The sequence below is a fragment of the Corythoichthys intestinalis genome, chromosome 2 (assembly GCF_030265065.1).
Source record: "Corythoichthys intestinalis isolate RoL2023-P3 chromosome 2, ASM3026506v1, whole genome shotgun sequence".
Lineage (NCBI taxonomy): Eukaryota > Metazoa > Chordata > Actinopteri > Syngnathiformes > Syngnathidae > Corythoichthys > Corythoichthys intestinalis.
Genome location: NC_080396.1, coordinates 47,068,534 through 47,081,896, shown reverse-complemented (window position 1 = coordinate 47,081,896; position 13,363 = coordinate 47,068,534). Strand labels below are relative to the sequence as shown.

Sequence of the window (13,363 nt, the reverse complement as noted above, 5' to 3'; positions counted from 1 at the left end):
CTCTTTATTCGTTGACATTTGCACGCTAATAGTACTTGCTAGTAAAGCAAGCGCTAGATGCGTTAGACGCAGTTGTTCTGCCAGTTCGCAGGAATGGCATGCAGTTGTAAAAAAAAAAAATAGTAAGCTAGTCATCCCACTTGTGTGTCATGATTGTGAATGTGATAGTGCAGAGTAAGGCAAACGTGAAAAAAATCATTTGTTCTACTAATGGACTGAACTTTTGAAAATTGATAGTTTTTCTAATGTTATCCTATAAAGTAGTGGTGTCCAAACTACAGGCCGCTGCCCAGTTTTTATTGACCCGCTGCAAATTATAGAAATATGGCTTATATACACACACAAATATATACAGTGGGGAGAACAAGTATTTGACAGTGTATCAAATACTTGTTCTCCCCACTGTATGTGGCGGAAAACACAGACAAGGCTGAAAATGCAGTTTCTGAAGAACTGTTGTGTTTGATAGAACAATGTCTATAAGCTGCCATAGCAGTTTCATGGCGCATTATGCCCCCGGACTATTTTTAATTTGTCCATTTTACCCTGGAGACCCCTGTTTAGAGACACTGCGCAATCACTTTTGTTTCAACCCAGTCATAAAAAGAGGTAAGTAATTATATTTATTATTTGAAATGTCTATAATTGTTTCTAGCTTAGAATCATTAATTGATGTCTAATATTTAGTTTAAAAAACAACTTTAAAAAATGTACTCGCATATTTTAAACTTTTAAACAAATTACATCACAATGAAAAAAATTGTGTCTGTAAATATGTCACGAATATATACCTCATAACTATCGCTTAACTGTATTTTTTTTTTTGTTACTGTCGCATTTTCCCCGATATTTTAGGTAATCTATCCAAACAAAGAAAAATTGAAAGAAAACAAAACATTAAAAAGGGTAAATATTGAAAGAGAAAATCTCGACCACTCCTTGTTGTCTGTGACTTCAGCATCACGACCCTTGTTATATTACCGTGTTTCACCCATAAAATCCCCACAAAGTCCGGCTGTGGCCATTCACAGCTGTGTCTTGATACTCGGCGATACATGCTACACAGAGTTTTTGGATCGAAACAAGTTAAGACCGCAATAATATTTTGTTAAAATCTTGGCGTCTTTAATTATGCTCTTTCATGCTCTCACCTTCGAGCTTTGTTGATGTGCAGTCGAACGATAGCGCGAGAATTATGGACACAGCAGACTAACTGACTACCATACTGTCCATTATCTTTTTGACTCTTGTTGCCGTTTGGATTGCTTATTATGGGATGATATCTATGTCTTACCTTAAACGCTTAAATCATAAAGCCTAGGTCCTAGGTTTCAAGACTAAATACAATAAATGGATAGTGTTACGTACTCACATTTATTATGTCCCCCTTTATGCATACGGAGCCTTTTATTCTCAGTATCTCGCATTCACATTTTTGAATCATAATTGAAAAAATATTTTAAAAGCCCACTGCAAAAATTAAAATATTATGATATTGAAGTGTTCATTATTTAATTATGTACCAGGATGGGTTTCCAAAAAAATGAGAACCTTATAGAAAATTTCGAAGGTCTCAAAAATGTCCATTTTTCACCAACCTGATTTGACCTACTTTTAAGGTGTCAAAAAATGCCCTCCTGTCCAAAATGTTTCTTCCCCAAGAAAATAAAAGATTTTAAGCTTTCCGAATGATGTGGATGACACATGCATATAGAACAATTTTGAAATTTGGCCAAATTGGTGGTCCCAGAGCAGAACTTCAGTCACCTGAGTGTTTTCCGCTATACATACATACAGTACATACATATAAATACATATACATACACACACACATATATATGTATGTATGTATATATATATATATCAGGGGTCGCGTTAACCGAATATTTTCCGTCGTTGACCGATTTTTAAAAACGGTGATGGAAAAAACTGAAGTCCATCCGTCATTTTGACCGGTTGCAATTCACACCCCAGACCACAGGGTGGCGAGTGAGCATATTAATTAGCTATTGTCTCTCTTGATGCATGACGTCGTTGGCCTTACTCTGAAAAAATGTCAAGGCAACGGAGTGTCCCAAGTTTCTTGAAAAAGCCGCAAAACGACGATGGTGTTGATAAAAGAGGTGAAAAAACAGGGACTGCACAAGCGGGCACGCAATTCAAGTCCATGCGCACCAGGAGGAAAGTGTGAGACTACGTTCAGGCCACAGCAGGTGAACTGTTAATTTCATTGTTCCATATGCTACATATGGTAGGCTACCTACCTACTGGGGCCTCAGTGACGTTTCTTATTCTCGCTATATGATTATACAACTTTTAACATTTGTTAATAATACGCTCTGTGTGTAGTATCATCCATCGCTTTTCCTTTTTAAATGGGCACTTATAAGCGAACGCAAGAAGTAACAACGGGAACATTTTTAAACAGGCATTTCACGGGAGAGCATTTCGACTCTTCGGCCAATCATATAGCGAGAGCGAGTGGATAGTGAGGGGACCGCGCGCGGCTCTTAAGTGTCTCTGTCACAGGACTGTCATAGGCGCTTGAACCTACACCGGTAACGCGCTCGGCCAAATGGACACACAGGTACGGAAGGTGAATTATGCCAAACAAAGGGTCACCACAATGTCATTATCATCATTTTAAAAATTTAAGTGACGGGTAAAAATAGATTATGACCGGATTTTTATGACCCTGTCAGTCAAAATGACAGACAACGAAAAAGTCTAGCGCAACCTCTGATATATATATATATATATATATATATATATATATATATATATATATATATATATATATATATATATATATATATATATATATATATATATATATATATATATATATGTCTATAGATGTATATGTATATACACATACACACGCATATATATAATATCCTTACACCTTTGGATTATTTTGTTGCTTGCAGCATTCATTCAATGCGATTGACAGTTAGAAACATTAAATCCATTTCAACTTGGAAGGCTGGCATTGAGTGATCATGTTTCTCTTCAATTTGACAACTAGGAGCTGTCAAGAATCAAACGATTGCTGTCAGCCCTCCTAGTCAAAATGGATTGAACGTCTATCGCAGTCAATAAATTAAGATAAAGTGGAAAGCGGCCCTCGAGGCAAAAAACTTTGGACACCCCTACTATAGAGGAAGTCAGCACAAACAAATGTGACTATTCTCTTGGTCATTCCATTCTGTTATTGTTATGAGTTATAATAGTAAGATAGCCATTTTACTAGTGAGCTAAATTGTCCAATTTACCAGTGGAAATAAAGAGATTTCTCATACAGTACAAGGACCTTAAACTGAGATTGAGTAAATGCTCAAACAACTTATTACACAGACCTATGTCGGAGTTGATGAGGCAGAAGATGTTGTGTTTTTTTGACCACCTGTCAGAGCAGGTGGGTGGAGTCTCAGGACAGCACAACACATTCCAGAGACCCCCACAATACCCGGTCACACAACACCCACCCAAACAGTCCTGCATGAAGGATAAAATCAAGCGTCCGTTAACCATCAGAACTGACTGTGAGTCATGGTGCAGCAGAAAAGATTCCACAAGGTTTCAAACCCAGACAGTTGTTCAGGAGTCATGCTCCGCAAACAATGAAGTCCTTTCCGGGGCGAGGTAGGCTCCTTTTGGGCAAATAGGGGTCACTGCTGGCTCTGAAGAACGCTGCGGGTGGCCTTCATTTTCTCCAGCCGTTTGGCAAGGAGACCGTTGGTGGACTCAAGCTCCTGAATTCGGTCCAGGGCTGAGCGTAACTGCACACAGCAACAAGAACACGATTCAATTTTAAACTTCAGTGGACCTCCATTATCATGTGGGTCAATTATAGGTCTAATCAATATATGTAAAAATCAAGACAATTATGGTATAATTTACATAAAGTGCACAGTGTCATGATGACTTGCACATTTAATTCATTCCATAACCACAGCTGTAACTCAAAACGCTCATAGCAAAAAATACTATTTCCCCATTAAAATGGTGTTCATCAGTTCCGACCCCCTAAAGACACAGAGAAAAAAAATACTCTATTGTATTGTGCTCTTCTCTAGCAAAAAATTCATTCATTTTCCATGCCGCTTATCATACATAAAAAAAGACATTAAAACAGTATAAACATCTTCTGAAGTGCACACCTTAGTCATAAGGGGGCAGCAAGATATACAAAGACATACTACACTTGCTGATGAAACAATATGAGGGGCCGTACAAGACATTTTTAATTCTGGCCTTCTCACACACATACTGTACATTCTCCTCTCACATACATATATAATCACTCTCACACTCATACATTTTCACTCTCACATCCATACGTTGTCCTCTCACATACACGCTCTCACACACATATGTATTCTCCTTTCACATACATACACTGTCCTCTCACATGCATACATATTCACTCTCTCACACACACATATATTATTCTCACATCCATAGTCTTCTCACTTACATAGATATTTCACTCTCTGACACACACAAATTCCCACTCTCTCACTCACATATTCTCCTCTCATATACATATACTGTATATTTACTCATATACATACATACATTCTCCTCTCACCTTCACACATATTTTCACTCACATGCACACATATTCTCTCATATACATACATACATTCTCCTCTCACCTTCACACATATTTTCACTCACATGCACACATATTCTCTCTTCTCACTACATATATTTTCATTCTCACACACATAGACTAGCTTCAAACTTAAATGGCTGTGAGGTCATTTGAGCTTTTGACCCCAAACCAGAGCAGGGTTGCATTATTTTACCTGGAGATCAAGGCATACCTCTTAGTTAGTTTTAATGCTTTTTTTGTGATTTAATTTTCACTTCAATAGCTAATTGGTCCTGTGACATTTTTAATCATTATCAGTGCACATTAATAGAACTCTCCTTGCTGTTTGTGAAACTTTTTTTTTTTTTTTTTTTTTAATCATTAAGACAGCTAGACATTTTCCATTTGTTGCTGTAAATCAGCGGTAGCCAACGTCAGTCCTCGAGGGCCCCTATCCAGCTTGTTTTCCAAGTCTCCCTCCTCCAACACAGCTGACTCAAATAATCAGGATCGTTATCAGGCTCCTGCAGAGCTCACTGATGAGCTAATCATTTGATTCAGGTGTTTTAAAGGAGGCAGACATGGAAAACAAGCTGGATAGAGGCCCTCGAGGACCGGATTTGGCTACCCCTAGCATAAATGGAATAAGATCTCTCAAAATGCTTGACACAATTATAAAAAGTGTGTGCTTGATTTTACAATAGTGTCTTAATTAGTGAAGCAGCCATCATTATTTTTTTATTGAGAAAAATACAGGTAACTGTAAGTCTCCAGGTCTCTTCGAACCCGTCTTGTCCGTGCAACAAACGATCGATTTTACCACTGGAATATTGTTCCGCATAATGTCTGAGCCGTGATTTTCTTTACGTGACTGAAAAGAAAGTGCGGCCGGCATGACGACCGAATTGGAAACCGCGGCTCAGTTGACCGCAGTGTTTCGATTGCCGGAGTAATAGTTGCCAAAATGATGGTGCGTCTGATATCGCAATAACTGCCGTGGTGATCCTCCAGTTTAGGCACGTGTCACGTTAGCTCCTGCTTGGACTGCTGAAGGGTTTTGGGAGTCGGAAAATTTCTCTTATCTCACTTTCAACCGCGTTATTATGAGTGATGTTGAGTGCAGCTGATCATGTCCTCTGCCGCTCGAGACAGGATGATAAAGAAGTGACTGTTTCAGGGGTCGACAAAATATTTCGTAATAGCCCAACTGCTCGCGTCTCCTCTTCCATGTTGACGCGCCTCAACAGGATTCTGCTTCAGGTTCTCAGCCAATCAGAGCTGCCTTCCGTTTCCACTATACTTTCACTAACACATACATATATACTTTCACTCACAAAAACATATATTCTCCTCTCACACAGATAAATATTCACTCTTACACCGATATATTCTTCTCTCATTTACACATATTTTCTCTCTACATACTTAAATTTCACCGAGTGAAAATGTATGAATGTGAGAGTGAAAATGTATGAATGTGAAAGTAAAAATGTATGGATGTGAGAGTGAAAATATATGAATGTGAGAGTAGAATATATATGAATGTGAAAGGTGAATGTATGTGTGTGAGTGAATATATATGCATGTTAGAGGAGAATGTATGTGTGTGAGAATGAATATATATAAGATTATTGAAGATATATAAAATATATAAGATACATAAGATTTTTAAATAATTCATCTTCATTCATACATTCATTTTCCATGCCGCTTTTCCACACGAGGGTCGCATTTGTTGTATTTATTTTGTTTTATCATTTATATTTTGGGTCAATTATTCATTCATTCATCTTCCATGCCTCTTATCCTCACGAGGATGCTGGAGTCTAACCCAATGAACTATGGCCAGTAGGCAGGGCACAATGAGATAAACAACCAATCATGCACACACTCATAACTACGGACATTTGGAGCTACCATGCATGTTTCAGGATGTGGGAGTAAACCGAAGTACCCGGAGAAAACCCACGAAGGCACAGGAAGAACATGCAAACTCCACACAGAAAGGCCGGAGTCCGGGATTGAACCATTAACCCCAGAACTATAAGATGGACACGCTAACTGCACAACCACTGTGCCGCCCGGGTCAAATATTGAATCTGAAAATTTCAGTTTTAGATATTGTCAATTTGAAGCTCATGTTTGAATATACAAAAATAAATTTGTTTAAAAAAAAAAACAAAAGTTTTTTAAATCAAAAGTTACTCACAAGTTACCAGGTGCTTAAAATTCCTGTTAAACTGTTACTTTAGGTATTAAGCTTGTAAAGTTTCCTAAAAATAAAGTTTTTGGTTTAGTTAAACGCACAAAATCTTAATCATTTGTGTTTGGCTCGACAGTAAACTTCAACTGGGAATTAAGCAAGCCCTCAGACTCTTTTTTTTTTTTTTCTAAAGCTACAGCTTGGTGACAAGTTAACTGCTACGAAGCAGCTCTTCTAACTCCAATTTTGGGTTGTACAGCATGGGTCCAAGGACCGGGGGCCCAGTCAGCTTGATGCCTTGCACTTTGTGTGGCCTACTTCATGAACCTGTTCTTTTCATACTGGCAGAAAACAGAATACCTTCTTCAATTATACAATAGTACATGCAAAACACAAGTGCTGTCTGCCGTGAATAGAATAGACTAGAATACCTTTACCTGTAGTTAGTAGTAAAAACCTATGGTACGGCGTGCCATGGTAAACTAAGAGATTTCAATGCTCCTAAATTATAACTTTGAGTTTTGTCTTCTTCTAAATTGCAAAATACTATAATCCAAGAAGTCTTCCATTCAAAAATGCATGATGTTACTATCAGCCTATCAGACTTCCAAATAATAAAAGATGTTATAGTAATCAGTACTTAAAGGTTTTCAAAGTCTGACACAGTATTTATACTAACATTAAAAAATGTCAAAAAACACCATAAAAAACAGAATTGCAGACAACTGCAATATAGTGGGGTCATGGTAGGTCAATGCGACAATGGACACATTTTTGCATTAATATTAAAAATGTTCAAACTGTAACGCTGGAAATTAATATTTGTATTTAGTTACACACAGAATTGATGATTTCGCAATTATTTGAGGAAATTACTTCTCTCTGTAGTTTTCTCTTCTCGACCTTCAGCTCATCCTCGACCAACTCTGCGGTCTCCGATGCTGTCCTGTATCGCGTTACCTGACCTTCCAGCCGGATGATCTGGACAAAGTAGGATGCAATGGCAAAAAAGTGAATGTTAGAAGCATTGAGGCGCTGGCTAATGTTTTCAAACACCTGTCCTACAGCATACAGTACTATACAGGATGGAAAAAGCTTGGATGCAAAATGAGAGCTTAATTTAAACCTGACATACTTTTGAACTCTAATTTTATAGCAACAATAATACCCATACATTTATTATTCTACCTTGACATTTGCTGTCCATTCTCAGAGTGACCCATAATACAGCAATAAACCAGTTTTTCTTTTTTTGTTGCTAGAAAGGCTGTACACGAAAAATTGACCAGCATCTACTAAAATGGACTCTAGATTACAATTAGTGACAAACTACACATGCCATAATTGTATGTATTTTTAAAAGGAAGTGTTATGTTTGAATGGTCATGCAGGAACAGTCACATAATATTGGGAGGGGAAATTACAGTACATGGAATTACAGTATTTAAAGATGGAAATTGTTTACAATGTTGATCTGAAATTAAATCCTGGATGCAAGCAATCCATCTTCTACTTAACAGTAACAAATCGGATAATAATCATCATCTACCCTGCAGCTCACATCAAAGACAGTCGATTTTCCCTTACCATCAACAACTGCACCCTCCCTCTCTCAACACTCTCGCAACCTTGGTATCATTTCTGACAATAAACTCAGATTCGACCAGCACATCAACCACATCATCAGAACTGCCTTCTTCCACCTTAAGAATATAGCCTGTCTTCGCCCCTCCTTCACCTTCTCTGCTGCAGAAACCCTCATCCATGCATTCATCACCTCCAGACTTGATTACTGTAACAGCATTCTTTTCGGTTCTCCAACCAAACTCCTCAATAAACTAAAATATATCCAGACCTCTGCTGCACGCCTTCTCACCTGTACCCCCTATATAGATATCACATTACTCCGGTCCTCCAAAAACTGCACTGGCTTCCCATCTCACACAGGATACTGTTCAAAATCATCCTTCTCACATACTCAATAACACTCAATTGCCCCTTTCCCACTGAAACTAGTGGGTCAACGCGCGTTTTTTCCAAGCCGATGCAACCCACTAGCAATGGGCTTTTGGCACCTTTCCCACTGACAAAAAAAAAGCCGTGTCTTTTTTTTTTTTTTTTCACCCGTCTAACCCCCGACCCCTCCTCAGCTGCGCGTAAGGTTACGTAACGTCACCACGCTAAGATGTGCGTCGACAAGTGCGACCGAATTCATTCAGTTCATGGAAGTAAACAATGCAGAGTAACATGGAAGCCTTCTTCTTTTTCTCCACGGATGGAAAGGAGCTGGCAGGTCTCATCATCTTTCCAATGCTGGGACATGTTGTTCAATGTGGTGCGCTACTGGCTCCTTCTTCTTCTACTAGCTTTGTTGTGAGCATCGACATAACTACGGTTGTGGGGCGTGTTAAATGGGAGGCAACTGGCATGTTGTTAAGACGCATCACGTAAGAGCCTACGTCACCACGTAGATTAGGGTGTTGACTGTTGACCCGGGGTTTTGCTTTCACACTGCATGACGATCAGAGCCGAGGTGATTTTAACGTGGGTCGCTTGGCGGGTTGATTGACACGGGTCGAGGCGGGTCGCTGCACCTTTCCCACTGCCACCAAAAGACGATTGTTAGTGGGTTGACATGGGTTTTTTGGCCAGTGGGAAAGGGGTAAATAGCACTCAATAACTTGGCCCCACCTTACATCACAGATCTTCTCTGTCCCCACACCCCGTCCCGTCACCTCCACTCATCTAATGGAAAAATTCTCGCACTGCCCTCACAAATAACGCACCGAACTTGTAGGGACAGAGTCTTCCACGCTGCTGCCCCCTCCCTTTGGAACTCACTCCCTAAACCTATTTCCACCTGTTGAGACCTTCCTACATTCCAAAAAATTGTTAAAAAAAACTCACCTTTTTAAACTTGCTTTTAATTTATAATTCTATTCTCTATTGTTTTGTACTGCTCACATTGTGTGTGCCTTTTCTTTGTTTCAACTGTTAAGTGTCTTTGAGCATCGTAAAAGCGCTCTATAAATAAAATGTGTTATTATTATTATTATGTGAATTGGTGAGAAAACTAAAAAGGAAAAGGCAATCAACATACGCTCTGTTCCAAAGTGTTAACTTCTTGTTCAGATTTCACCAGCTTGAACTTCAGCTCGCTAATTTGTCTGTTTGCATCTCCTAAGAACAAAAGAAGTGCAATAGCAAAATTAGTCAAGAAGAAGAATGTCAAAGCTTCCGTGAAGGAGAGCGGGAAAAAGAAAAGGGCTCACTCTGGGTGTCCATCACATAAGAGTCCGTGCCATTTTCTAGACGGTTTTCCTCACGATTCTGACTCCCATCAGATCCATTTCTTTGGCTCAGAAGTAGTTGTTTTCTGAGCATTCTGACCTAAAGCAGGGACACATTATCAAAACAAATGAAAATCATGCAGGGTACTTGTTTATCTCCTTCTTGTGGAAACTGTTCGGACACACTTTTGTTGAAGTGCTTGGATGATTGTTCATTTAATGTTGGGGGAATCTCACCTGATCCTGGAAACTCTCTCTTTCTTCAATGAGCTTCTTAAGCCGCAGTTCTGGAACAAGAGAAGTGAAAACTTGGTACATAACATTCTCTGTATCTGCTTATTTGTTCATTCATTTCATGATTAATTCATTGTCACTGACTGCAATAGGCGTCAAATTCATTTGCTCATTCACTGCCAGCCCTCCCCATTTCAAATGGATTGAACATCAATTGCCGTCAATGGAATTGAAAAATGATCAATCAGATTGCATGACAAACCATTTCAATCACATGGAATTACGTAAAGCGTATTATCTTGATCATTTCATAACAAACGATTGGTGGTTTGATTTAGAAAATGTAAATCAGGAATTGTTAAATTGCATGGATTAGAAGGGTTCAGCCAATGTAACAATTTCTTACCCCTACAAAAGGTTGTGACTTCACTGTTGAGAAACCATATTATAAAGCAGCAAACAAACATGGTGTGATGGGGGCAGAAAAAAATTTTGAGCACAACTCAACTGAAATTATTTCTTTTCATGAAAACAAAAATGAAACAGAACACAAACATCAGTGTAAGGCTATTAAGTCTACTTAGCTCAATAATTTGCAGCCTGCAAAATATTTCTTTGAACATGACCGTTACTACTAAAGTACATACTGCTTGTCCTTACATGGCACACACAAACTCAGAAAATTACAATCATGACCAGAAAGTACATATGTAAACTTTATTTCTATAGCACCTTTTACAAATAATTTACAGGGAGCTTTAAATGAATCAAATTGCTACATAAATGCAAATTTACAAAGAATATTAGCAAAAAAGGATACCGTTGACTGTAATAAGCCTGTTTAAGTTGACTTTAAAATTTTGTGACTAAGTAATAAACCAAGACAACAATATAAAGAAATTACAGATGGACTCTATACCGATACACCAAAGCCTTTTTTGAAAGTCAAATATTTTAGGCTTTGGAAGGACTGAGCATATTTTCACAATGTGTCTCTAGACTCGAGTGAGATTCCTAAAGTTATGATTACTGCTCTATCTGCTCATGAGCCTCCTCACAGCTGTCCATGTCTGCCACTGAAGGTTCCTGGATTGCCTCCATATTTTTTCCCTGGTTGGGATGTTGCTCCTCAAAGAGTTTTCCTTCTGGGATTTTGAGCAGCATCCATTCTGGAACCGCCATGACCTTGATTTCCTCAACAAACTTTATGAACTTACAACTTTGAACGACAGCAGCTGATGTCGCAGATGATGATGGCCGATTTATGAGTGTGTCTTCAAGAGACGGCGTTTCATTAGAAAAAAACGAATCCAGTGATGTTAAGTCAGTCATCTTCGGATGATCTACTTCTTTATGTGGTATTTCACAGTTCTCCAAAACCTGCGAGATGGATTTTGGGTGTTTTGTCCGATTTTCGTCCTGATCTAAGGACAGTTGGACTTCATCTGGTGACGCTAACGCTTTGACTTTGGGATTAAAAATCAACTCATGTCCAGAATTCTGTTTCACTGCCTGTTTTTCGATTGGCCTCTTCATTGGCATACGGGCCTGTCGGCTCGTGTTTGAATCATGTACGTTCTGGAAGCTGACCAACTGAGAGGTTGTATTTTTTTGACAATGGCAGGATGTCATTTCTCCAGTGTTGCCTGCAAGACCACGAAGGATACATTGTAGCACCAAACACAGACAAGTAGTCCCCTATGGAGAGTGAGGATTTAATCCAGACATGCAGGTACAAAGCGAATGAGATGCTCTATGAGCCAGAGCATCCATCAGATTTGTTGACTGGGACACATTTAAATCAACAAAGAAAACATTCGGTTTTAGTGCAGGGGTGTCCAAAACCTTTTCCCTGAGGGCCATAAAAGCAGAAAAATTGAAAAGCAAATTAGAAATTCTTTAACCTTTAGCCTTTAGAGGACACTCATTGAACTCATTGGCTGCCATTGTCGGCCCTAGACGTCCAATCCATTTTGACAGAGAGGTCAAGGTTCATGAGAGACAAAATGGATTGGATGTCTAGCACTGTCTATGGCAATGAAAGATGAGCATTCACAGCCAGCACTCCCAGTTTAAATGAATCGAATGTTTATCGATGGCAGGTAATGAAGTAATAATATAAAAATATTAAGTTCACAAAAACCAACATTGGTGCCATAACCATAGGGCATTTTTTGTGTTATTCATTTTAATTTTATTAAGATTTTTTTTTAAATTATCATTTTTTTCATATTAGGTTTAAGAAAAAAATTAATAATAATGAAGACATAAATAATTGAGACATTGTTGCTTCAAATTGTGATGTCCATGTTTTTTTTTTTTTTTTTAATGACCAAAAGTCACTTACCCTATAAAACCATCTAACACACAATATGAAATGTTATATGGCAGTATGCTATTTTTTTTTTTTTTCGTTGACTGCCATGACTACCTTAATCTCAGATGTGAATAATGCCAAATAGTTAATGATTTTTTTCAAGGATTTGCAAGTGGCCCGCAGCCCTTTATTCCACGAAAATAGATCCAGCTCAGCTCTGAACTATAGCCAAATCACATCACATAACTTTGGGTCCTTGTATATCTGCAATAGCAACGATTTCTATATGGCGGAAAACACTCAGGTGACTTGAAGTTCCGCTCTGAGACCCCCAATTTGGTCAAATTTCAAAATTGTCCTATATGCATGTGTGATACATCATTGGAAAGCTTAAAATCTCAATTTTCTGGGGAAGAAAAAAATTTGAACAGGAGGGCAATTTTAAGAAAAACATTTTTTCAAACAGCAAAACCCTAACTGGAGGTGAAAGCACGCGAGAGCATAATTTAAGACGCCATGATTTTAATGAGACATTATCGCATACTTACCTCTTTTCGATCCAAAAACTCCATGTAGCATGTGAATGTCAAGACACAGCTGTGAATGGCCACAGCCGGATTTTTAGGGGATTTTATGGGTGAAACATGGTAATATAACAAGGGTTGCGATGCAGAAATCGCAGACATCAAGGAGTGGTCGAGATTTTGATTTTCATATAT

At 38.5% G+C, this 13,363-nt stretch overlaps 1 protein-coding gene across 8 annotated transcripts in view; it reads right to left on the bottom strand.

The window, feature by feature from the left end:
• Positions 1-2,826: 2,826 nt before the first annotated feature.
• The window catches only part of lrrfip1b (leucine rich repeat (in FLII) interacting protein 1b), a 28,616-nt gene continuing 18,079 nt past the window's right edge, over positions 2,827-13,363 (bottom strand). For all 8 annotated transcript variants that reach the window (XM_057829550.1, XM_057829551.1, XM_057829556.1 and 5 more), the window contains 5 exons: positions 10,331-10,380; positions 10,076-10,193; positions 9,904-9,983; positions 7,680-7,784; positions 2,827-3,782 (listed from right to left, as the gene is read on the bottom strand). In XM_057829550.1, coding sequence (XP_057685533.1) covers positions 3,672-3,782; positions 7,680-7,784; positions 9,904-9,983; positions 10,076-10,193; positions 10,331-10,380 — 464 coding nt within the window. In that variant the 3' untranslated portion in view covers positions 2,827-3,671. The remainder of the gene's footprint in view (positions 3,783-7,679; positions 7,785-9,903; positions 9,984-10,075; positions 10,194-10,330; positions 10,381-13,363) is intronic.